Source organism: Macrosteles quadrilineatus, unplaced genomic scaffold (genome assembly GCF_028750875.1).
Source record: "Macrosteles quadrilineatus isolate MER2022 unplaced genomic scaffold, UCM_ALF_1.0 Scaffold_4__1_contigs__length_99947679, whole genome shotgun sequence".
Taxonomy (NCBI): domain Eukaryota; kingdom Metazoa; phylum Arthropoda; class Insecta; order Hemiptera; family Cicadellidae; genus Macrosteles; species Macrosteles quadrilineatus.
Genome location: NW_026542597.1, coordinates 4748760 through 4775045, shown reverse-complemented (window position 1 = coordinate 4775045; position 26286 = coordinate 4748760). Strand labels below are relative to the sequence as shown.

General features: G+C 36.6%; 1 protein-coding gene across 1 annotated transcript in view; it reads right to left on the bottom strand.

Annotated features, from left to right (window-relative positions):
- Positions 1-2959: 2959 nt before the first annotated feature.
- Positions 2960-26286, bottom strand: part of LOC128992263 (bromodomain-containing protein 8-like) — a 42851-nt gene continuing 19524 nt past the window's right edge. The window contains exons 10-19 of the mRNA XM_054415749.1: positions 22781-22915; positions 21297-21386; positions 19468-19650; positions 18729-18855; positions 16684-16795; positions 15919-16012; positions 13649-13773; positions 12275-12415; positions 11576-11753; positions 2960-4266 (exon numbers count right to left, since the gene is read on the bottom strand). Of these exons, the coding sequence (XP_054271724.1) occupies positions 4099-4266; positions 11576-11753; positions 12275-12415; positions 13649-13773; positions 15919-16012; positions 16684-16795; positions 18729-18855; positions 19468-19650; positions 21297-21386; positions 22781-22915 (1353 nt within the window). The 3' untranslated portion in view covers positions 2960-4098. The remainder of the gene's footprint in view (positions 4267-11575; positions 11754-12274; positions 12416-13648; positions 13774-15918; positions 16013-16683; positions 16796-18728; positions 18856-19467; positions 19651-21296; positions 21387-22780; positions 22916-26286) is intronic.

The following is a 26286-nucleotide window of genomic DNA, read 5'->3' as shown; positions in this document are numbered from 1 at the left end:
AATTTGGACCTGGCCAGGCATTTTGAACTTTATCCATACAAAGGTTTAGCAGTTAGTTTAACTGTCACTATAATAGACAAGATAGATGAGCTTGGACAACTTTATAACTTTGTTTATACAACACTATTTTTGCAGATCATTTATTTTTTAAACAAATAGCTGAGATTAAATTAAAAAGTTGTTCATGAAACAATACTAGGTATAGGAATGTTGAAAGAAAAGCATTATTTTTTTTATTTTTTCTTAAGATTATGAGTTGTATAATTTATGTCAGAAAAATTGATTGAGCCGTAAAGCATCGTATAGTGGCTTTTTTAAGTTGCACAATATATTGAAAAGACATATAAACAAACTTTAAATTGTTCATTTAAATTTTGATAGATGGAAACTAAGTAAATAAAAGCAAAATAATACATGTTGTATTTACTTAAAATTAATGTTCTTACCTAACGTACTTAATCTTAAATCTAATTAATCTTAAATTAACGTTTATTAATACTTTATACTTTTAATACCTTTTTCTGAAATGGTGACCGTGGAAGTGTATTGTTATAGGTTGGGTTTTTTTACTTTGGGAATAACTTTAATTTAGAGAAGAGAAATTTGAATACCTTTTTATTTATTTAAATAAAAAATATTAAGCTCCAACTAATAAGGATGAGTAATTTGTCTAAACAAAGTATCTCAAATTTTAAATATGCTATTTTGTTAATATCAAATGCTAAATTTACACTTAGAAAGTAAAGATTTTTAGCAACACCATTAATTGTTAAGCGGTGGTTTAGCAGTAAAATTAATTGTAAGTTAAAATTGGATCCTTAGTTAAGATTCAATCCCAGTTTATCTTTTAAGCAGAACTTCTAAACTCAAACCGAGCAAGAGATAATTATAAAGTTTTCTTCAGACAAAGCGTGAAGAGTTTCTTTGAGTAATTGAAGCTGTCAATTTGAATTTGTAAATAAAACTCGTTTGGAACATTCCAATTAAATATCGCAGTGATGGTTTTCTTAAGTTTTAACTTAACTTAGCATTAAATTAACAATTGTTAATATTTTTTGGAAATAATTTTTTTTCAAGCTTGTATGTTTCTTATTTAAAATTTAACTCTCATAGCCCTTGTTAATTAAACTGCATACCTACGTAATTTTACAGTAAGTAAATGGTGATCTAATTCCAGTTTCACATTTTTAATAAAAAAAAAACACAATCCATTTTTGTGTAGATGAGTGTTTAGAGTTTTAACTAAGAGCAATTTTACAGAAATATAAAACATTTTTCCATCCATTCGGAGATGCGACATCAGCGTGTGATATTCCTCATACAGTTCTCTCCCTTTATTAATAGTGTGTACCCACGACTTCTTATATATTTCAACCGCCAAGGCAAACAGAAACAAAGCATCTTCTTCATCAGATGACTTGATGAGCGACAAATGATGAGAAGGTAAGCACAACTGACCACAACACTGTCACCTTACCAACTGAGTTTGAGTTCGCCGCAAAACTTCTTGCTTTGTGTATGCGCCACCTAAAATCCCGCGTGAACAGTTCCCGTGACTACATTTCTAGGAGATAGAAAATCTGAGTTGCTCCCATGTTCGGTGAGCACAGGCTTTTAGTGCTACAGCTTGATAAGCTGAGACTGTGGGGTTGTCACATGCTGCAGCCTTTATATTAGATATTCTATGGTAATTGTTATACAATCCACCATACCATGGACATTGTCATTTGAAAACAACTCTATATTTTAGCAAAACTAAATGGTGGTGTCTAAATCAGAAACCAGAAAATATGCTGATTTTCAGTGAGGAAACAATTACCTGAAGCGTAATGTTTTTTACGCCACACTACACTGTTTTAACAAACTTCCCAAGCAAGTAGAATTTAGTCCAGAAAACAGCTGTTTGCTACCAGCTTAATCAAATGGGGATTCATTACGTACTACTGTACTGTAATGAGATTTTATAGCACACCAACCAGCTGATTATATTTGGCAATGAGTTATTACAAATAAAAACATAACCTCTTAGAGGATATGAGTAGTGGAACGACCACACTCGTCCAGTAAACACATATTTTCAGGACTAGTAACGTAATATACTATTACGTTTATTGTTTACGTATTATTATGCAAAATCTTAGGCTAGGGCAATTTGAAAAGGAATAAGTATTTAGCAGAAATAGCTTGATAAATTAAGAAACCAGCAATCTTTTTAATACAATTGTACAATTTTACCTATGAAAACCTAAAATTCCACCAAAATACTATTGATGAGCATTGGAACTTCTAAACTAGGTCGTCTTCTAGACTAGAATATCAAAGTATACATTCAATGTAAAACAAATGTTACTTATTGCTTATAAATCCTGTAGTTTAAAATATCCTTTTTATAATATTTTATTTTCAAGCATAATCTATCTCTATAAATAAAATATGCTTGTTTTATATTTCAAAAGTTTGGTCTGAAAATAAATCGCTCCGGATCAAGTATAGTTTTCAATTTATTCACGACATTTACAAATACTGTACAAAATTGCTTAGCTTATTTTAAAAACTATAACTATACATAAAATCTCTTTTCTACCTCCTGAGAACATATAAAAAACATATTTCTTATGGAAATATTGGTAATCTTGATAATATGACAGTGTTATTTACAAAAATTAAACAAGACAATCCCCTAACAAATTAACTCTTTTAATAACTGCAAAAAGAAATTAAATGATTAAAACTTGACTTAGTGTTTATGAAATTGGTTAAATTCATTTTAATACAACATAATGTTTTTAATAGGGATGTTACAGAACAGACAGTTAATGTTAGGCTATTCCTTAGATATTCCAACATATCATCAATGAATATAAACCCTATAAGAAGCGAAATGCTTATAGAGAAGAGACATACTCGGCAGCCGCACTACTCTATCTCTCTCTAAGCTGATCTCTCTCTAAGCTCTCACTCTCTCTCACATTAGTCAGCTGACTTGGTAGCGCGCTCGTGATAGTTGCGCCGAACTATCCGAAATTCAAATATTCCCCAACTAAATTTTCATATTTCTTGAAAGTGTGTCACATCAACTAAATTTTCAACATAGGCATTGCGCTTCTTATAGGGATTCATTGATATCAGTGATCACCCACTATCAACTATTGGGTTTTTGTTGTGTTTAGCAGGGCCTTTGTAATAGCATTTTAAGTTGATTGTTTACATTTCTGCTAATGTATAAACATAAACCATACATAAGTTTAATTATAAGTCCAATGATAACAGCGTTACATCTTAAAGGCCCTTACACATCAAAGGTAACTGCCTATAAGTCAAGACAAGCTTGTTAGCAATTGTTCACGGATTCTTATGAACCGAATAATTGAGATTCAATCGAGGTTTTGTGTTTCAGTTCTTTGATAGGACAGAAAAATGTTTGATGGTAAAATCTGTCCTAAACTTTGAGTTTCAAATATTGAATCCACGTTTACAAAATAAGGTAGCCTACTATAAGCATCTATTATCACTATTATTCAATTTATTTTAAATCACTTATGGACTGAAAAAATCCACTTTCAAAACCGTTGCAAAATTTGGGACAGTTTACTGCTAACTCAGCAAAATTAGTGATTATCTCCAGCCATCTTGACAATGTCCAAGATCATCTTCTGCAGTCATATCAATAACTGTATTGATTTCCTGTGATAGAGGCAACATTTTTAATTATAGCAACATCCATGAAGATTTCCCATGATCGCTGCCATGTTTGTGATTGTTTCCAACAATTGTTGCGACTTCCACAAGCCTAGCAACGTTGTGAACTCATGATCATCATCCTCAATCATCATTTTCTTACTTGACACAATTACACAAAATTATTGGCATATTATATTGGCGATCATTTAAGATATAAAATTTTTCAGGCCATAAAAAATGGGAGCAAAATTCACAGATTTTTCTTGGTCATCCAAATTTAAGTACAATTTCCAGGTAAGCTGGACACTCTATTTCCCGTAGAAACTTACAAGTCAAAAGAACGAGAGTAATAATGCTTATGAAGTAAGGGCCTTGCAGTAAATGGCCAAAATGTTTAACAAATGTTGACTTTCTAACCTAAGTGGAGTTGTCTCTTCTTCTTTTTGGAGTGAAGGTAGATTTTGCATCTTCAAGAGAGTTTCTCTTCCTTTTGGGTGCCTCACTTCGGGCCCGAGTGTGCAGCTTGTCTACATTGACTGGGTCCTTGCGCCACGGAACTCCTTCGCCCATTGCTTCCACCATCAGCTGTAGAGGGAAAATATGCAATTATTAGCATTATAAAAATAAGAATCACTAAGAAGGAATAATAAACAAATCTAAAACTGTAATCTAAATCTAATCTTATTTTTATTTAGCACTTGTAAAATAGCAAAAATTACAATTAAAACAGCAATAAAACAACTACAGTATTGAACATCTAAAAAATAATACATCTTAATAGTATCCAATCTTTACCAGTTATTTTCATTTTTCACTATGGAACAACTCCAAGTATGCAAAAGACAAATTGAGCAAAAGCTTAGTAGGCAGCAATAAAATGGGTATTCATCCAGTTGTTTACCCAAAGCTATTGGCAAATGGTCACAGTTTTTTGACAATCTGTACTAGGTGTGATGGGTCTGTAGTATAAATAGACTAAATTAAATTTACAATTACAACAACTCCTACAACTGTTTCTGTGACTTTTGGCCTTCTGAGCCATTCTAATTGTTCAGTAAACTTTAACCATTCATATTATTTAACACTCTATGTTTTATTTAATGTACATCTCTTTTCCTTGCAACTAACATGTGTTCTTAATCAAATTAAATTATTCTCTATTGCTAACACATGTTGTGTATCAAAAAGTAAATAAAACAGTGCTTGTTCTCCTATCCCAAAAGTGTGTTCATTTTTTTCTCCCTTTTATAATCTCCATTTAATTTCATTCTCTACAAAACATTCATTGGTCCTAATCGAGCCTGGATTTTGAATTTCAGTCTTTGGATTCAATTTTCAGAACACTTTCAAGCTATCGAAATATCTTTATTTTATCATTCAATCTCTTTATGTTTCTCCCCACTCTCATAGTGTCACAAACTCTATCTAATTCTTAGTAAAGTTTCACTCCATCTGTTTTGTCCAATATGGCTACCAGATCAATTTCACTCTCAAACTTCAACAAATCAACCCTTCTCATACAAAATTCTTTTGAAAAGATTCTCAAATCTGTACAAGAGCTTGAAACACTTTCCCCCTCAATCTTGTCAGTGATACAAATCAGAACTTTAAACAACTTCTCGAACCAGTTAGAAAAGAAACATGAAGCCTATGAAAATTACCTGGAAAGAGCCTTGGAACATATATCAGAAGAATTAGATTTGGATGCAGTAAGTGACACTGAAGACAAACTGCGACTGCTATTCGTCGAAGCCAAGTCTCGGATTGAAGCCCTTCTCCAACAGCAGCCGCAAGATGTTCCAGAAGAAAGTAAAGATTCAACAAGAATTAGTGACATCTCAGCTTCATCATCTGCTCACGTAAGACTCCCAAAACTAGACCTCATCACGTTTGATGGTTCTCCTCTACAGTGGGTAAGTTTCATCAACTTATTTGACACTAGCATCCATCTGAATGAAAGCATTTCAAACGTCACTAAATTTCAATATCTTCTCAGCGTGCTCAAAAATGAACCACTAAATCTCGTAAAAGCTTTCAGTATCACTTCAGCCAATTACTCAATTGCCTATCAGCTCCTCAGAGACAGATACCACAACACCTGAAGGTTAACTACACTTCACCTAAACAAACTGATCGACCTACCGGACATTTCCTCTACCTCAAACAAATGTCTCAGAACGTTCCTCAACTTGTTTTATGAACACACAGAAGCACTTAAAGCTCTTGACTGTGACATTACTTCTAACTCTAACCCTCTGTTGTCCACCATACTCTTACGAAAACTAGACAATGACCTTCTAAAACAACTAGAGGCTTTTAGAATTAATATAAAATGCGAAACACATTCTCTACCAGAAGTAGTCGAAATAGTCAAGTTTCTTAATCAAGAGTGTAACCAAATGGAAGACGCTGTGTTACATACCAAGTTTGCTCAAAGTACGAACAACCACAATTCAAATTTTAAACCCAAATCTTTCACATCCAAGCCCTCTTTCATTCAAGCTCAGAAAGTTACAATGGTCTCTACTCCAACTCCATCAAATCAAGACAACTCAAAAAATCCTTTCTCATTTCCCTGCTTTGTCTGCTCATCAACTGGCCACAAGGTTTATGCTTGTCCTAGCTTTCTCTCTCTTTCTTCAAATGAACGTTTTAAAACCGTAAAGGACAACAACAGATGTGTCTCTTGCCTCGGAAAACATGATGTTAAAACATGTAAGTCTAAAGCATCTTGCTTCAAATGCCACAAACGTCATCACACCTTACTTCATTTTGAACATGACAAGACATCTCAAGGTTCTACATCATCACAACCATCAACCACTCATGTTTCGAATGAAAAACCTACCGTATCTCTTTGCTCACAGGAAGCCAGTCCTGCTAATCAAATCCCTAAAACTGTAATTTTAGGCACAACACTGGTTAAAGTTACTGCTCAAAATAACGTTTCTCATGTGTTCAGAGCATTGATTGATAGTGGCAGCATGTGTGATTTTATTAGTGAAAAAGCTGCTCAACTACTGAATGCACCTCGTTTCAAATCCAACTTACAAGTAGTTGGTCTTTCTCAATCTCCAACTCTCACAAAGGGTATTGTGAACCTCACTGTTAACACACTGGCAGGAAAATTAGTTGCATCCAACCATGAAGTGCACATACTTGATAAAATATCTGTCAATCTCCCTAGATCTCAAATATCACAAAGAGTTCTATTGAAAGTAAAACCTTACCCCCTTGCTGATCCCAGCTTCCACTTATCAGGGCCCATTGACATGCTGATCGGAGCTTCTCTCTTCCCTCTTCTTTTAACGAATGAAAACTATTCTCTCGGCCCTAACATGCCTAACATGATGGGAACTCACTTTGGCTTTGTTGTTATGGGGAATGCACCTTGTTCAACCGATTCCCAGCCTGCCAACACTCCATCCATCTCTCTGCTCTCAACGGTTGACAACGAATTGCATAACTCTCTACAGAAATTTTGGAAATTAGAGGAATTATCTGTACCCTCAAAGATATCGGTTGAAGAGCAACAGTGTGAAGATCTGTTTAAAGCTACCCACTCTAGGGACGAAAATGGCCGTTACTTAGTTCAGCTACCATTTAAAGAAAATCATCCACCTTTAGGATCTTCCAAACTCATCGCAGAACGACGTTTTCACTCACTTGAACGACGTTTTACACTCTCTCCTGATTTGTATAAAGCTTACTCTGACAATATAAATGAACACATCTCTCAAGGTCATATGGTAAAACTACCTCATCTAGATATCAACTCTCCTCACTATTTCTTGCCACACCATGCAGTTGTGAAACCATCCAGTACCTCAACTAAACTCCGAATCGTTTATGATGCAAGCTGCAAAACCAGCTCTGGAATTTCCCTCAATGATTCTCTCATGACCGGCCCTAAATTACAGACCAACATTTGTGATATATTGCTACATTTCAGAATACACAATATCGTTTTCACTTGCGATATTCGCCAAATGTATCTTCAAATCTTAATCAAACCTTCCGATCAACTGTTCCAACTCGTCTTGTGGCGTGACAATCCCTCTGAAGATATATCCACATACAAACTCACTCGAGTGACTTTTGGAGTAAATAGCTCACCCTACTTAGCGATTCGTACCCTCCACCAGTTAGCTGAAGACGAAGGTAAAGACTTCCCTGAAGCAGCAAATGTCTTGCGCACTCAGACTTACGTAGACGACATTGTAACTGGAGCAGACACGGTAGATGAAGCAAAGAACCTTCAAAATCAACTCATTCAACTACTCAACCGTGGACACTTTGAACTTCGAAAATGGACTTCAAATTCTCCCGAGCTTCTTCAGTCTCTTCCAGACACTCATAAAGACTCTCCAGTCTTTCTTGAAAATACACCTGATCCCCATTTCTCAATTCTTGGCCTACACTGGTCTCCAGACTCGGACAATTTTTCATTTCATCTCAACCTACCGCCAAAAACACTAACTAAACGTCACGTTCTCAGTCTAGTCGCTAAAATATACGATCCTTGTGGATTTCTTAGCCCATGTACTATGACAGCGAAATGTTTTATTCAACTTCTCTGGACGACCGGTCTACAATGGGATGAACCTCTAACTCCAGAACTTAGTGCAATTTGGAGTAACTTTATCTCAGCGATACCAGCACTTGCAGACATTCAGATCCCTAGAGCATTGAAAATCTCTCCAAATTCTAGTGTTGAACTTCACGGCTTCTCAGACGCCTCTGAACGTGGGTTTTCAGCTGTTGTCTATGTACGATGTTCCCAACCCAACGGAGAAGTGACTACACGTATGGTTTTATCTAAAACTAGAGTCGCCCCTCTCAAGAAGGTGACTCTTCCACGATTAGAACTCTGCGCTGCCCACTTATTAGCTCAACTCGTAAACTTCTGTTGTTCTTCATTCAAACCCTTAATTTCACTCAACCAATGTTATTTGTGGTGTGATTCTTCAGTAACCTTGACATGGCTTCAAACTCCATCTTACAGGCTGAAAACATTCGTGGCTAACAGAGTCGCCCAAACACAAGAACTTGTCCCCTATCACTGTTGGCGTTACATCCCTAGCAAGGAAAACCCTGCTGATTGTGCATCAAGAGGTATTCTAGCCACTGAGCTTGTGTCTCACCCCCTTTGGTGGTCAGGGCCTTCTTGGCTTTCTCTTCCCCCTTCAAACTGGCCTGATGTAACTTTTTCACCTACAGATATCTCAACATTAGATGAAGTAAAACACACTCCTCTAACTGTACTTGTGTCAACTACCACTGAATCTACGCTGACCAATCTTCTCATTAAATATTCTTCATGGGAACGACTTCTTAGGATTTTTGTTTACGTCCTTCGTTTCATACACAACTGTAAAGGTTCTGAAAAACGCCAAGGTTTCATCTCAACACAGGAACTGAAAGACACAAAATATCACATTTTTAAACTTGTACAAAAAGAAGTATTCACAGAAGAAATCAACTGCCTCAAACGGAAATCATTTTGCTCCACTCGTTTACAACGTCTTTCACCTTTCATTGACTCATTTGGATTATTGCGTGTTGGAGGACGTCTTTCTCAGACATCACTTCCTGAAGATGCTCGACATCCCATTATTCTGCCAAAAAAGCATCATGTGGTAAATCTCCTCATTGACCACTACCATATCTACAATCTTCATTCAGGCCCTCAGCTTACTCAAGCATTACTTTACAAACATGTTTGGATACTGTCTGCCCGTTGTGCCATACGCTCTCGTATCCATAAATGTGTCAGATGTTTCAAAGTCAAACCTAGAAATGTGTGTCCTCTCATGGCTGATCTCCCTCAGTCTCGTGTAACTCCTGCTCGACCTTTCCTCCACACCGGCATAGATTATGCAGGGCCTTTTACTGTAAAAATCTTCAACCTCAAGGCAGTGAGACACATAAAGTCATACTTTTGTACTTTCATCTGCCTCGTCACGAAAGCTGTACATTTGGAAGTAGTAACAGACCTAACGACTGAATCTTTCATTGCTGCAATGACTCGATTTGTATCTCGCAGAGGACATTCTTCCGACATTTACTCGGATTGTGGGTCCAACTTCATTGGTGCTGACTCTACCCTACGCAAGATTGTTGAAAAATCTCTTTATTGTCAAGACTCCAAACGGAAGATTCAACGATTCTCTTCACTTAAAGGCATCAATTTTCATTTTAATCCACCAGCCGCTCCGCATCAAGGAGGATTGTGGGAATCGTCTGTAAAGAATGTGAAACATCATCTCCGTCGAGTAATGGGAAACTCAGTCTTAACACTCATTGGATTCATCACATTGATGACCCAAATCGAAGCAATGCTCAATTCCCGACCACTGACACCTCTTTCAAATGATCCTTCGGATCTCGCAGCACTGACTCCCGGACACTTCCTGATTGGTGCACCCCTCACAGCAGTACCTGAACCTAATCTCCTGACAGTTCCTGAAAACCGTCTCAAGCAATGGCAGCTAGTTCAAGCATTTCATCAACGCATATGGCATAGATGGCACCTAGAATACTTAAACAACTTGCAACAACGTACCAAGTGGACTCGGAAATCAAAAAATCTTGAAGTGGGTGACCTTGTTCTGGTACATATGGACTCACCACCTCTCTCGTGGCCTCTCGCTCGAATTACAGCAGTTCATCCAGGGGCTGATGGGGTTGTGCGAGTGATAGACTTAAAAACATCAAGTGGCAACCTCAGAAGATCTGCCCACAAAGTGTTTCCCCTGCCAACTGTGGATTCGTGAACTGTTTTTGTTGAATCCACTGGGGATTCAAGGCCCCCGGTATGTTCAGTAAACTTTAACCATTCATATTATTTAACACTCTATGTTTTATTTAATGTACATCTCTTTTCCTTGCAACTAACATGTGTTCTTAATCAAATTAAATTATTCTCTATTGCTAACACATGTTGTGTATCAAAAAGTAAATAAAACAGTGCTTGTTCTCCTATCCCAAAAGTGTGTTCATTTTTTTCTCCCTTTTATAATCTCCATTTAATTTCATTCTCTACAAAACATTCACTAATGTCTAGTTGTTCTGCTTCAAACTGAACCTTTCTGCAGCTCAAGAAATAACATATACAGAAGTAGGGAAATTATATTAGTGAACTTAGTTCAGAGGACCCACAGAGCATACTCAATGTTGTAATCATGTCACATTTTCCTTCTACAAGATGTTAGACGGATTAATCAAACTGTAAGAGGACAGACAGCGTTACTGTCACCAAGTCTGAAACACTTGAAAATGTTCTCTGAAATGACGTGTTCAGTCAAAAGTGCAACAGCCTTATGCCTTTCTTTTAGAGTGAGCACTTCCATTTTTTAAAATTACTTTTTAAGGGTAGGCTATGCTTCTTTGATGAAAAAAAGATCAGTGTACATACTGTTGTAATTATTTCAATTATGAAGAGTCGATAAGGTTGAAAGTTATTGACTGCAGCCACAATGTCAGAGGCTTAGCACATTGTTAGGATCTCTTTCAACCCTAGCTCTATCACAAGTAGGCTTCATTTTTGTTCTAAAATCCTGCCTAAGTACAGAAGTACTCCAACTACCAAAAATGCATTCACCCAGATAGCCAATTATTTGGATAACCACAAGGAGACAAAAATAAATAATAAACTCTTCCAAAAATCTAGTTCATTGCAGTGTTTTGCAGTTTTTAGGAATCCATTTCATATTTCAATGTGTGTAGAATATGTTCATAGCGCAGCAGCTATATTTGCTGCCTAGTGCCACTACCATGTATATTTTTTCTTAAAAAATCCAATTATAAGCTAATTTTTGATTATCTGGACGCGGTCGTAATGATGCCGATAACTGGAATTCAACTGATTTAAAAATCAACGTGGACAAGATACCTCAATGTGTTGCAAACACTCGTTCTGCATAATGCTGGCCATCTCATACACGAGGGACTCGCTGTTGTTGTACATGATGGCGTTTTGGAACATCAGCAGCAAGTCTCGTTGGAACTCCACAGTAGTGCGCAAGTCTCCAACCTCTATTCTCTTCTTGATAGTGAACAAGTCTACCGGCCTACACACAAAAATATGAGTTAAATCGTGAAGGGTTGGTATTTCCAAGTTAGATTGGGAAATAAGGGTTTTCAATGTCCTAACACAAGGCAATCATATTTTTTGTAACAAAATCTAACAAACTTACTACTGTCAAGGTTTAACTTGTGTGGTTGAATTCTAGGCACTTGTTCTATAATGACAGATTATTCTACAGGCCAAAAAGCACATGTTAGCTTATTTTAACCATTACATTTTCATCCAAGTAATACAAGTTTGATACAAGGAATAGGGCTATGGGGCTGTGTATGGAAATTATTTAACATATCAGTTTGAACATCAGGTTAATAGCTTTTCATATGAACAAAACATTATTGTAACATTGTATGGAACACAACATAAATTTAGCATTAAGGAAATCATTCATAAGGTGGTACAATGTTTAAAAACTAGATGTTATAATCTTATATTTGGCACCATCAAAAAGGTCATTGATACAATGAGGGCACGGAACCGGTTGTCTATTTAACATGCAGCTGGTACCTGTGAACCACAGTATCGTAGGCAGGTGCCTGTTCATTGGTGATAGGCTTCAGGAACATGGAGGCGTACTTGTGAGTAGCCAGCCGGTTGTATACCAACATGATGGACTTCTTCCAAGCGCGGTTATCTTTGCTGTCCTCCCTGTAAGATGGCGGTGCTAGATTAGATTGGGTAGTTTCACACTTACAATTTTAGAACACAGCAATATAAATTAGCTTAGGCCTACACTGTAAAAGTTTTACCATAATAAAAACAAATTACATAGGCTAATGTTAAACATACATTAAGCAAGGACTAAGTTGCCACAACAAACTTGAACACCAGTAAATTGGAATTTCATCGAGTGAAACTAGGCTTAAAGAATACATAGACTTAGAAGGTAGAATCGTTGCTTTAATAAAAAAGGTAAAAAAGGTCCAGCTGTTCATGACATGGTTCATAATTAATTAATTGTAATACACAGGCTTATGAGTCGGCGGGAGTCAATAATTTGCATTGTTGTTGACCATCAGCCGGACTAAATAGTGGTTGTCCTAGCACCAAACAGCATAACATGCGTTCACGTTGAATCATATTAATCATGCACCTTAAGCTTGATTACCGAGCAGAAAATTGTATGTAATTCTTAAATATATTTTCCATGTGAATTGCTTTTTGGATTTTCAAAACTTTTGTTTTAGAGGTTGAAAAATATTACAGTTTAAGTCAATATATTTATGTAGTTTGACAAAATAATAACAAATAAAATTAAAAAGTAGATAGCAAATCACATCTGCAGTTTCAATAGCTTTAAAATTAGATATTTTGCAACTTTTTATCTCAATGAACAATGCCGTAATACGCTTCAACCATTAACATTACTGTTATGGGCAGAAAATCCAAGATGGCCAGTGGTCCTGCCGACTCTTAACAAGTATAGGCCTATTTGATAAAAACTCAAGGAATAGATTTCATTTAAGTATTTTTGATGTATAATAAACTGCTTTTACGGATTTTTTGCAGCAACAGTGATACGTACTCTAGTTTTCCAGGGCATTTATGACTAAGTAGCCTACATATTTCTGAACACGTTAGCTAATCCTGAGTAATTTTACTGAACTAGAGTCTTTAGCTTATTACCACATCCTTTATTTTTAAACTTTAGAACCCAAGTGCTAGTCCACTGTAAAATTGTTACAGTGTATGATCAACTTAAAAGTATTATTCACAATAACTTTACCAGCATTCATTTCCGTTTTATCTATAGGTTGGAAACTGTTTTTTCCATGTTAATTGAACATTCTGGAACCGGGTAGAGCAGTACTAGGCTAAAAAAATTAAAAACTGTTTCCTTTGCAAAACGGAACAGTTAGATACAATGAGTATACTACATACAGCAACTGAGGAGCAGGGCTGCTAGGTTTAGAATCAGAACACACACTGCCGCTGATGAGACGCTTCTTGCTGGGTCTCTTGCCTGCGTCTTCCTCCTCCACACAAGGCGAGGCAGGCTTGGACTCCTGCACAAGACAGGATACAATGAGAAAATAACACAGTGAAATATCAAGTATAACTAGTAGGGACTTACTGTAAACAGAATGGGTAAAGACAAAACAAAATTGCTTAAACATTACTGTAGGCCTACTATTTTTGTTCGGAATTAAGTATAACTTTTAGTTAATTTAGTAGTGTAATTAATTGCTTGATACTAACTAATTGACTTTCGACTATAAAATTGTTAGTTTTGAATTGACGCTTTGTTAATTCTCCAATGTTGTTGGAATGTGCTAACGGTGTTTTGTTTGTGTTAACACAAGTAAATATATTGCTGACCTTGTTTTCATTGATTCTAGATGCAGCAACTTTTTGCAAACAATTTGATTGCCATATTTTGTGTATCAAATCCCAAATTCAAATTTTGTTCATGAACTGTTAAATATTGGTATCAGTATTGACACTTAGGGATTGATTCTTAGTTGCCTACCAATGTCCAAGCCAGTGATATCAACTATCTACCAATTCCTAATTGCAATCATACTTCATTTCAGTAGGGTTATGATATCAGTTTGCAGACTTTGTTTACGTCTATTTGATAAAGGAGTTCGCAAATTAAACAAGGAATATATTTTTATCGTTCTTACCAACTTACAAAAATTCTTTACTGAAGCCTGTATTTTATTCTCTGTATATTTCCCAATCACACAGATAGCCAAAATCAAGGAAAATGAAGTATCAATTCAGATCAGGTGGAACCAAAAATCAACTACAGTCCAACCTCAGTATAACGAATCTGAAGGGACCGAACTGAATATTCGTTATATCAAGGATTTCGTTTAAACGAGGTTCGTTATATAGCAGGTTATGTTTGCAGGAATTTCGCGTAGTCGAGGTTCAGAACCAGCGTCGGTCAATATAGGCCGGGATTAGACATCATTAAAACACAATTAAAGTACAGTAGCATATGCTACAATACTTTGCAGTACAGTGTTTACATTGTACAGTAGAACCTAAATTATCCGGCATAAAAAAGGGGAGGGATCTTGAATATTGCGCAATCATGAAAATGGCATTGACCTTGGTACAGGTTAAAAACTGTAAGTTTAAAATCACAGCTTGTTCTAACCCTCCTAAAACCTAGCCAAACACTGTATTGCGTAGTCATAAACCATGTAAAGAACAAAACAAAACAGTAGTAGAAAGTTTTGTAAGCTACTGATCGTGATAGGCCGGTAGGCTACTTACAGTACAGTACTGTACTGATTTATCACAACAGAGGAATGTCAATAATAATCATTAACTATAGCATTGGTGTTGCTAGTTGAAACAAATCGTATTGAAAAGAATAAATTATTAGATAAGTCATTATAAAAGTGTATAATCATAGCCAACTTAGATAATAAAAACTCTCGAAAAAGGAATGTTAAAATAACGATGTTGCTATTCTTTCTCTTTGGTTTTGTTTTTATATTCTTTCTTGGGTTTCTCTTTATCCAAAAATTATACAATTCACCTGAGCTACTTATCGCCCAATCACAGCTTACTAAACATTACGTCGTCATCAGTCTTCAGTGAATGAAATCAGTTCTCAGTTGCAACATAACTGCGCGCAGCGACAGCAGACAGAGAAGTGTAAAACGGAGCAGACGAATGTTAGCGCAAGCGATGACGTCACTTATCCATTTCATTTGATAAAGAAACAGATTTTTCAAAAACAATAATGGGGTGGGGGATTTGTTATATCGAGGGAAAGACGTAGACAATTCGTTATGCAGAGGTTAAATTCGCAATGTAGAGGTTCTGACAATGATAAATTCGCTATATTGAGGTGTCTTATTTTAGCCGAAATCGCGAAAAATTCGTTAAATCAAGGTCGTTGTTATGGTTTGTTCGTTATGTAGAGGTAAAATATACATTGTGTCTTATGGAGAGTTCTAGGGGATTTAAAAAAATTCGTTATGTCAAGGAATTCGTTGTATCGAGGTTCGTTATATCAAGGTTAGACTGTTCCTAACTAGTATTTGAAATCAACCCCTAGATCTAAATAATTAATATGACACATTGTGTTTGATAACGCCCACATTATTCTATCATAGAATGCGTTCTAGAGCATAATCTAACCTAACATTTATCTTTTTTTGTTTCTAGCCAAGTTTTAGGGTACTTACAATAATTTTTGCAGTCATTTGGTAGGATGTGGAAGGGCTGTCTTTTGAATGTTTATCTTCTTCAGTTTTCACTTCAACCTCACTTTCATATTTACTTGAAAATAACAAAACATTTTCAGTATAAAAGATATAAATTTATAACTTACACTAAAGCAGACTACAGGGAAACAATTTGTTGGTATTTGAATCAGTGTTGCTTATTGCTGTCGAATTACGATAGCTGTAACAAAAATCTAAAATTTCTATCAGGTTGTTTTCATGCGGTCTACTTAAGTTTTTTTTTATTAATTTTGTATCAGTCAGTGTAATGTTTCCATTAAAATAATTCATTATTATTATGCTACTACTAACACAAACTTGATCCAGTTTAAGACCTTACTCCAGTTAATATATGCAAGAAAAGTGTAAACCCTTTAACTTAGGCTATGTAGGAAAAGTGTAAATCCTTTAATTTAGGTGAAAGTAGTGACAATTGCTACTTCAACCAAGTGAAACAGTTTTAGAAGCTGGATCTGTCAACAGCTTGACAGCTCAAACAGACCGTTTGATTCCAGAAGCCTGTATAGAAAGGTTTTGTTTCAACAAGCACCTCCGTCTTTAGAGGATCCTGGAATTTAACAAGACCCTCCGTCTTGTTAAACTTACCAAGCCTCACAGCCTGTTGTCATTACAGTCATAGCTGGTGACTTAGATAAGCTGATAAGACGGTAGCTTAAAAGTTGCAGCTTCATAATGTCATTTTTATACAAAACTACTGATGTTTACCTGGTGACAGGTGTAGAAATGGCATTACACTCCTCCAAGACTGGAGTGCTGCTGGTACTGGAGATGGTGGATTCTTTCACATCCGTCACCTCCATCCTGTGACTGCTGCTGACTGGAAACAAAACTAAAGATTTAAAATCTATACTAGGTCAAGTCCATCATGCGATTTTCAGGTCCTCACAAGAATACTAATGGTTTAAACAGTAAAACAACTGGGGTAGGATTGTGTACACAGGAAAACATTTGTTGACCAATACTTAAGGAAATAAAAGATATAATTCACGTACAATTCTTATGGGGGAAGATGTTGTTTATGTCCTCAAGCCAGATTTAAGCTACTTATACTTTACTTTACTTTCTTATGAAATGGCAACCATACTATGTGTAGGTATTTTAAGCCAAGTATGAATGGAGATGAGTGTAGGATGAGTGGCGCGATCTTGTAGTCTTGTTAGTGACTAAGGCCGACATTCCTTAGACACAGCTGTTAATTAATAGCCCAAACAGCTAATGGCAACTAAGGGACCTACAGTTTATAGTGGAATCCGAACCACATTTTTTCCTTGGTATATACGAATTGGTCTAATTATCAGGATAGTACTGCGAATAGTCGTAGTACTCACTAGTGCGGACGTTAATCCACACCAGGGAGTATCCCATCCACAGTGCATGCCTATAAACACACAAAACCAAATGGCTGTCGGCTAAAATCATCCCCACAAAGTGCTCCCCAAGGAAAAGTTAAACTTAATGCACTTATGAAAGAGCAACACACCTACTCTGGAAGAAAACACCAATTTCAAATTCTTAATTCAGATATCTAAGAATATTTTTTTTTTAATTGGACCTAACGACCTAACCAGATAATCATCTGCTATGAAAAGTAGGCTTCCACAACACAATACCAGGAAAATCAGTAACAATTTTGTCTAAATGAATGAATGAAAGAATTAACAAATTAATTAATGAATAAGGCTAGATAACCATAGTACGAATTTTACCTGGTATGTTCATATTTCTTAATGATTCTTGCAAACGCCTAAAGAAATAAATCAATAACAATCTCTACAAAAACCAAGTGATAATCAATCAACAAAACAGGCAAAATTACAATTTAATATTATTTACATGACAAACAACCAAACACAGTGTGTAGCACCTAGAGGACATTATGTAACTCGCACGTGGACGTTGTGCAACACCAAACAGCTGAGCTAGCTGTCTCCCTACTCTGAATCACCAGTCCTGAATCAGAATATTACAAGGAACTGGCAGCTTTTGTGTAGTAGAAGCTGACAAGCTAATTTATGCTAGCTGAACTATACAAGATTGTATAGCACTTACAACTTCTGACAGTAAAACAAATGTAAATAAATTTAAGTTTTGATATACTAAGATGATTTTTTGTGAAATAAATTAGATGTCCATATTGGCCTAAAGTGATCAATGAACCCTGAACTCTACAAACTCTGGAAAGGAAATTTATAGAACAGCCTCGATTTAGAGAGATATTACTTAAAAGTTCATAAAGACCGCCATTTTGAATTTTTTTTATGTATTAGATTAATTGCCATTACTTTTTTATTTATTAACCAATTCTCACATATCAAAGTGTTATTACACTTGACCATGAATTTTATTTTTTAAATCTGCTACTGTGTATAATTTTTATTTAGAGACTCGTTATCAAACTTAGGACATTTTAAAAGACCGCCATTTCAAAGTTTATAAAGTTAGGTAAAAATATTTTTGGAGACATTTAATAACAAATACTCCACCGTGAATATCAAGTATCATACGAATATCACCAACATGCTTTGAATCTTTTATGACAGATTATGGATAAGTTATTCCAAAATGTAAAAAAATTACTGGAAATCCTTAACTTATTTAGGTATGTACAATTGGGCCCTGTAGTGATGTGTCAAAACCGAATCTCAAGTCTCAAAACAATAAAAAAATAAGGAAAAGGGCCCCGTATAGTCAGCCACAAATGTTTGAGACACCCTGTAGGCCTATACAGAATATGAAGGCTAGACACTAACCTGTATTGTCTAGATCAGACACTAGAACCTCCACCTCATGTACTGTAGTGTCTACTTCTTCCTCCACCACCACAGCCCCTCCTAGACTGACCATCTCGCCTCCCACTTCCAGCACGGCCCCTCCAGGCTACAGAGACAATTATCAGATTTACAGCAATAACCAATAAATAAACGATCAAATATTGATGTTGTGGCACAAACTATTAATAATAAAACCATATTGAATATGTTTAAAAGTGCTATCGGTACCGAAAATTGAGAATTAATCTTTCAGGTATCAGTATCGGTATCGAGAATCGATAAATTTTTATATCGACACATCACTAGTCAAAAGCTATATTTTCCCCCTTGATTATTTTACTATTGATTATTTTTTTTATTATTATTTTTATTGTTGATTTTTTTTATAATTTTTTTTTATTTACTGTGATAGTTGATATGATATCAAAGATGCTGGGGTTTATGGAAAGTTGTCCTTTCAGTTTAGCTTGAATATTTAGAATTCAATATTCATCACAAATCAATAATTGATATCAGCACCCTATGTAAGTAGATCAAATAAATTACATCATTTTTATTCAAAATTTGGCTACAACCTTAACATTACATTCTCGTCCTGTCTATAATCCATGACTACGCCCACTAGTTGTCTGCCTCTTACTATTGAATGCCTGCCTAGACGACTGGGCACATTTTCTATCTCTGAATTGAAAATCCTAGAGTAAGGTAGACTACTCACTGTTTTTGGCGATCGCTTCACTTCCGGCGTCTTGGATTCTTCCTCCATGGAGTTGTCGGGAGTGGAATACAGCAGCTGAACCACATAGTTGTTCTTGGGAGTCTCTGGTCCGATGATGAAGTTGTCCACCTCTGCCTCTGTCTCTTTGATCTCTCCATTGTCACTGGCTCCGTCCAACGATTCCTACAGACAAACAAATAGTAAATAGTCAGTGGCTACATGTTTAAAAATACAGATTAAATCAATGATTGAAGTGTGCCTGTATGGAAGAGGAGCTGTTAATGGCAATAAGACAAAGCCCTAGAATGAAATGTGTAGGCCTACAAAGGGGTTGTACAACTAATGTTACAGTGTGTAAATTATAATTCTATGATAGTTTGCCCAAAAAAAAAATCTTTGGTTTGGAAAAAAAAACTGCGAATGTCATATCCTTTTTTGAATGATTTATCACTGAAAAAAATAATTGTTGACATACAATTCAATGTTTTAGACTAAGAGTTAAAGTTTAGTTATAGAATAAAATCTAAAATGTTCAACAGAACAAAACCCATATCTAAATCAAGAGACAGTAAAATATTGGGCAAGATTCTACTATATCAGTCATGAAAAATTAATGCCATGCAAAAAATAATAGCATCCTTCAATAAAAGGTCGCAACCAACAATGTGGCAACTCAGCATTCACCGGCCTACTAGTCACAATAATAATAACATTAAAAATATTTAAACATTAGCATAACGCAGACGTTTCACAAGAATTTCTCCTAAGGCCAGGACTGCTGTGTCGCCACTTTTGTCTTGCCCTGGCCTTGTGAGGGGTTAAAATAACTTATTGCACATTCTTAATCAACAATTATTTTGTACAGTATATCTAGTTATGTGAGCACTTGAGCAATATCACTCCTGTTCTTTATCACTTATCATCCATTGCTTGTGAACAAAGAAGGGATGGACGGATATTTTTGGACCCCGATACATATTGGCAATGGCACCACAATTGGTCTGTGACCGCGAGACAAAGTGTCAATGATCCCATGGCTGTGAGACATGTTAACGATGTTGATGATGGTGTCGCCAACTATAGAGATGTTCACGATGATGCAACAATCAAGAATTATAGTGATAATGACATGTTGATAGATAAGGTACACATTACATTTACAATTACTAACGCTAGTCCTGCTTTTACTGGTAACCATACAAGAGCTTGAGCTTAACACATATAAAAAAATGCAGTGATAGTCGATTTAAATATGGCTTGGTTAGACGCTAGCTATGTTTTATAATATGACTGATGTTTCATAGTTTAATTGCACCCAGTATGAAGTGTTTTTAAGCTAACAGTTTTTGTTGTCTGTACATTGTTATCCATTATTATTTTATTTTTATGGAACAGTCCCACAAAGACTCTAAATTGATGTGTTTGTCATGTCATTATTGCTATCTGGAAGAATGTTAGCTCAAGATTTTAATACAAACCCTTTGTTGCACAGTAAAATAATCTTGCTCTGTCTCGTCCTAAAAATCAAGAAAATAAAATTCCTGTCCATTCCTAGAAAATGTAACAATAACGGATACAACGATTCAACCACATAATTTACCATCCATTTGAAATAGTTCTGTCATTTCATACATTAAGTAGCGAGAGCTATGTCTATATAAATTCAAATTGTATTTTCCTTCTGTTGTAAAGTTAAATTAATTGAGCAAATCCTTTGAATCTACTAAGTCCCCTTTCTGTAAGCCCACTCTGCGAACCCCTCCTAAAATTATCTGTCTTACATTTATGGTCTCTTACTTGCAAGCTAGAAAATGTGTTTTAAAACTTACAGCAGCCTCGGAATCTTCTTTGTGTTGTATGTCTGAAGATGTAACCTCTTCTAAGTGTTCACCTGAAGTGTCGTGACTAACAGATATTACCTAAAACATCACAATTAAAAGCAACTAGTAAACATGAAATAAACAGGATAAATAGATCTCGTAACGCACTGGAGTAAAAAACTTTTACTTTATTACGATACAAGATCTCTGGATCTCGTATCTAAAATAGTTGTTCCAAGCACCACATGAAGCTAATTAGGTGATTAGTATAGTAAGCATGGCAACTTGTTGAATGCTTGGATGAAAGAAGTAAACCCAAGAAATAATTCAAGAATAAAGAGAAAGAATAAAGTGTTTTTATCTTGTTATCTGTATGAGTTATCTAATGTTTGTATAGGTGTACATAATCATTGTTTTCAACCACGGGAACATATATTATTTTTAATTATCAACGTGTTTCTCTTCTGAAAAAGCACTAACAGATGCGTAATAAAGGTCATTCATCATTGGTCAATGACCTAAAATATCACGATTGTGCAATGTTGTATTTTGATGTAAAAAAGCAAATCAATATTGAATATTTCTCCTGGTCCCTACTAAATTATACAAAATCAATGCTAAATAATTGTCAAACCGGAGAAGGAATTTCCGATAAACAACATTGTATCATTGTTTTGCGATTGGAATCCCCTTCCCCAGGCCCTTAAGGGAAGTGGTGCAAGTCTGAATATAGCTTCAAGGTTGCATATATCAAATCAAATAATCGATATATCGAATAATCTATATATTGATCAATATTTTTATTCGGTTGTTTTTGACAACAGATGTGAAAGTCTACCCTAATGCGGCTATGAATGGAAAGCAAATTGTAGGAAACACTAAAAAAGATCAGTTTTTGAATAATGATAAAATAAAAAAAAAATGACAAGAAATGTTGATTAGGCTTTATCGAACTGTCATGGACATTGTTAGTATTGTCATTAGTTAAATAATCTTTTAGTTGACTCTTTTAAGCTTATCGGAAATTATCAGTGTTATTCGTTTTCAAATAACTCCTGTAATACTTTGCAATTGATAGAAATCGAGCAACATGTACAGCTCGTGACACCTAAGCTGGCACTTGGCCTAGCGCGGGCAGTGTTGGCGGGAGGAGGGTGGAGGTAGAGAAATGACCGGACTGCAAACATTTCCGCTGCCTCACTGGGTTGACTCCCCTTGTATTTTGTACTTGAGCGCCTTTATATGGCTCGCTAGGACAGTTGATGCAACCCGCATGACGGGACATAATGTTTTTGAGTTGACATAGGTACTAGTAGCAATCGGCCAAGTGCCAGCTTAGATGTCACGAGCTATATACACTAGTGGTAAACAAAACCACTCAATCTACATCAACCGGATAAAAATAAATTTGAAACAATCTTTAGCTTATCATTGAGGAAGATAAACCAATATAGAAGTATTTGTAAACATGTGCCAAGGCAAACAATACTGACCCCACCACCAGCCACGATCATGTTGACTGTCTGACTGTCCAGTTCAGTGATGGACTGTTGCTCCTCCATGGTGTCAGAGTCTTGTAAGTTGGTCAATGACGACTGCTCCTGCTCTCCGTCCTGTCCGTCCTGCTCCTATTCAAAAGCAGAAACATTGAATGTTATAGAACTCTACAATACTGACCCAACCACCAGACACTATCATATTGACCAACTGACTGTCCATGTCAGTGATGGAATGTTGCTCCCCCATAGTGTCAGAGTTGTGTAGGTTGGTCATTGACGACTCCTCCTGGTCAACCACAGAAACATTGAATGTTATAGAACTCTACATTACTAACCCCTACAATCATGTCGACTGTCTGACTGTCCAGGTCAGTAATGGATTGTTGCTCCCCCATAGTGTCAGAGTTGTGTAGGTTGGTCATTGACGACTTCTCCTGGTCAACCACAGAAACATTGAATGTTATAGAACTCTACATTACTAACCCCTACAATCATGTCGACTGTCTGACTGTCCAGGTCAGTAATGGATTGTTGCTCCCCCATAGTGTCAGAGTTGTGTAGGTTGGTCATTGACGACTGCTCCTGGTCAACCACAGAAACATTCAAGGTTGTAGAACTGTACAATACTGACCCCTACAATCATGTCGACTGTCTGACTGTCCAGGTCAGTGATGGAATGTTGCTCCCCCATAGTGTCAGAGTTGTGTAGGTTGGTCATTGACGACTGCTCCTTGTCAACCACAGAAACATTCAAGGTTGTAGAACTGTACAATACTGACCCCTACAATCATGTCGACTGTCTGACTGTCCAGGTCAGTGATGGACTGCTGTTCCTCCATGGTGTCAGCGTCTTGTAGGTTGGTCAATGACTTCTGTTCCTGCTCTCCATCCTGCTCCTGGTCAAACACAGAAACATTCAAGGTTGTAGAACTGTACAATACTGACCCCTACAATCATGTCGACTGTCTGACTGTCCAGGTCAGTGATGGACTGCTGTTCCTCCATGGTGTCAGCGTCTTGTAGGTTGGTCAATGACTTCTGTTCCTGCTCTCCATCCTGCTCCTGGCCAAACAAAGAAACATTCAAGGTTGTAGAACTGTACAATACTGACCCCTACAATCATGTCGACTGTCTGACTGTCCAGATCTGTGATGGACTGCTGCTCCTCCATGGTGTCAGAGTCTTGTAGGTTGGTCAATGACTTCTGCTCCTGCTCTCCATCCTGCTCCTGGTCAAACACAGAAACATTCAAGGTTGTAGAACTGTACAATACTGACCCCTACAATCATGTCGACTGTCTGACTGTCCAGTTCAGTGATGGACTGCTGCTCCTCCATGGTGTCAGCGTCTTGTAGGTTGGTCAATGACTTCTGCTCCTGCTCTCCATCCTGCTCCTGGTCAAACACAGAAACATTCAAGGTTGTAGAACTGTACAATACTGACCCCTACAATCATGTTGACTGTCTGACTGTCCAGCTCCGTGATGGACTGCTGCTCCTCCATGGTGTCAGCGTCTTGTAGGTTGGTCAATGACTTCTGCTCCTGCTCTGCATCCTGCTCCTGGTCAAACACAGAAACATTCAAGGTTGTAGAACTGTACAATACTGACCCCTACAATCATGTCGACTGTCTGACTGTCCAGCTCCGTGATGGACTGCTGCTCCTCCATGGTGTCAGCGTCTTGTAGGTTGGTCAATGACTTCTGCTCCTGCTCTCCATCCTGCTCCTGGTCAAACAAAGAAACATTCAAGGTTGTAGAACTGTACAATACTGACCCCTACAATCATGTTGACTGTCTGACTGTCCAGCTCTGTGATGGACTGCTGCTCCTCCATGGTCTCAGCGTCTTGTAGGTTGGTCAATGACTTCTGCTCCTGCTCTCCATCCTGCTCCTGGCCAAACAAAGAAAAATTCAAGGTTGTAGAACTGTACAATACTGACCCCTACAATCATGTCGACTGTCTGACTGTCCAGCTCCGTGATGGACTGCTCCTCCATGGTGTCAGCGTCTTGTAGGTTGGTCAATGACTTCTGCTCCTGCTCTCCATCCTGCTCCTGGCCAAACACAGAAACATTCAAGGTTGTAGAACTGTACAATACTGACCCCTACAATCATGTCGACTGTCTGACTGTCCAGCTCCGTGATGGACTGCTGCTCCTCCATGGTGCCAGCGTCTTGTAGGTTGGTCAATGACTTCTGCTCCTGCTCTCCATCCTGCTCCTGGTCAAACAAAGAAAAATGCAATTTTTTTAAACTTTACAAAACTGTTGCCACTTAATAAAAGTTTACAGATAATGAATACAGTTTTTATGAATAAACTTAGCTCTGCAGGAATAATTGTTCTGGGGTTTATCAAATGCTTGTGAGATTCCTATTTTTAACACATTTTACTTTAGTTGAATTAATTAAAAGCCAAAATACATTGCTCGGGATGAAATTTGTAAACACCACTTATTTCAAATAATTTATGAAATTAGAACGAAGAAATAATTCAGAGTGACAAGAGCTTACAGTACGTCCAGAGTGCGTGTTGATTCAGATTCAGATTTTTGGCGCAGGAATGGCAATTGCATTTAAATCGAAGTGTCCATAGTGGCCGCCGGTTTTCGAGCCGGCGAGCAGGCACCTGCTTACTGGAATGAATTCTTCATTCTGGTTTCAGATTCCGATTCAGATTTTGCTTGTACGCATGCTATTTGAATAAATAAATTTTAGTTTTTATAGTAAAGTATTTTATTTTTTCATCCTTACTTTTAGGGTTAGCACTAACCACTCTTCACGAAAATTGTTTTTTTTTTTGTCTAGGTAACAAAAGTTTCTAACAATACGATGTCCAAATTTAATAACAAGTTTCTGTGGTTTTGGGCTCCATTCAACGCATATAGAAAGAAGCTTTATCAATTCTAGATATGAAATCCATTTTTCACTAGCCGTAACTTCACAACAGTTTAAGACGTTGTAATTTTACACCTCAATTCCTAATCAGACAATTTCATAACAACGACTAACATGCTTCTTTGCTAACCAAGTCAGTAGCGGCGGGGTATTTTCTGCTTCCACTGTGGCCACCAACAAAATATCTGACTCAGATTAACCAAGCGCCGAAAATCTGAATCTGATTCTGAATCTGAATCTGCCTGCACTCTGAACGTACCGTTGGCCAATCCACCTTGTAATACCAAGTTTTTAATCGCTACTTTATAACAATGAACTCTAAATAAAATATTCCATTTGTTGGTAAAAATTTGTTCCACACAGTATAAGGACTCAAATACAATTGGTATATCTGTATCAAGATCAAGTTAGTTTTCCCACCCCTTCTTTGCAACAAAATATGACTATAGAATACATATATATTACTCCTCTGCGATATCCATATAAAAAAAGTAAAAAACTTATAGTTCGGCCGCTTAGAAAACGACCTGCGCGCTAATGCTAAACCAATGCTGGAGGAGGTCGCTTTCTTAGCGGCCGAACTATAGTTTTTAGTTTAAATGAT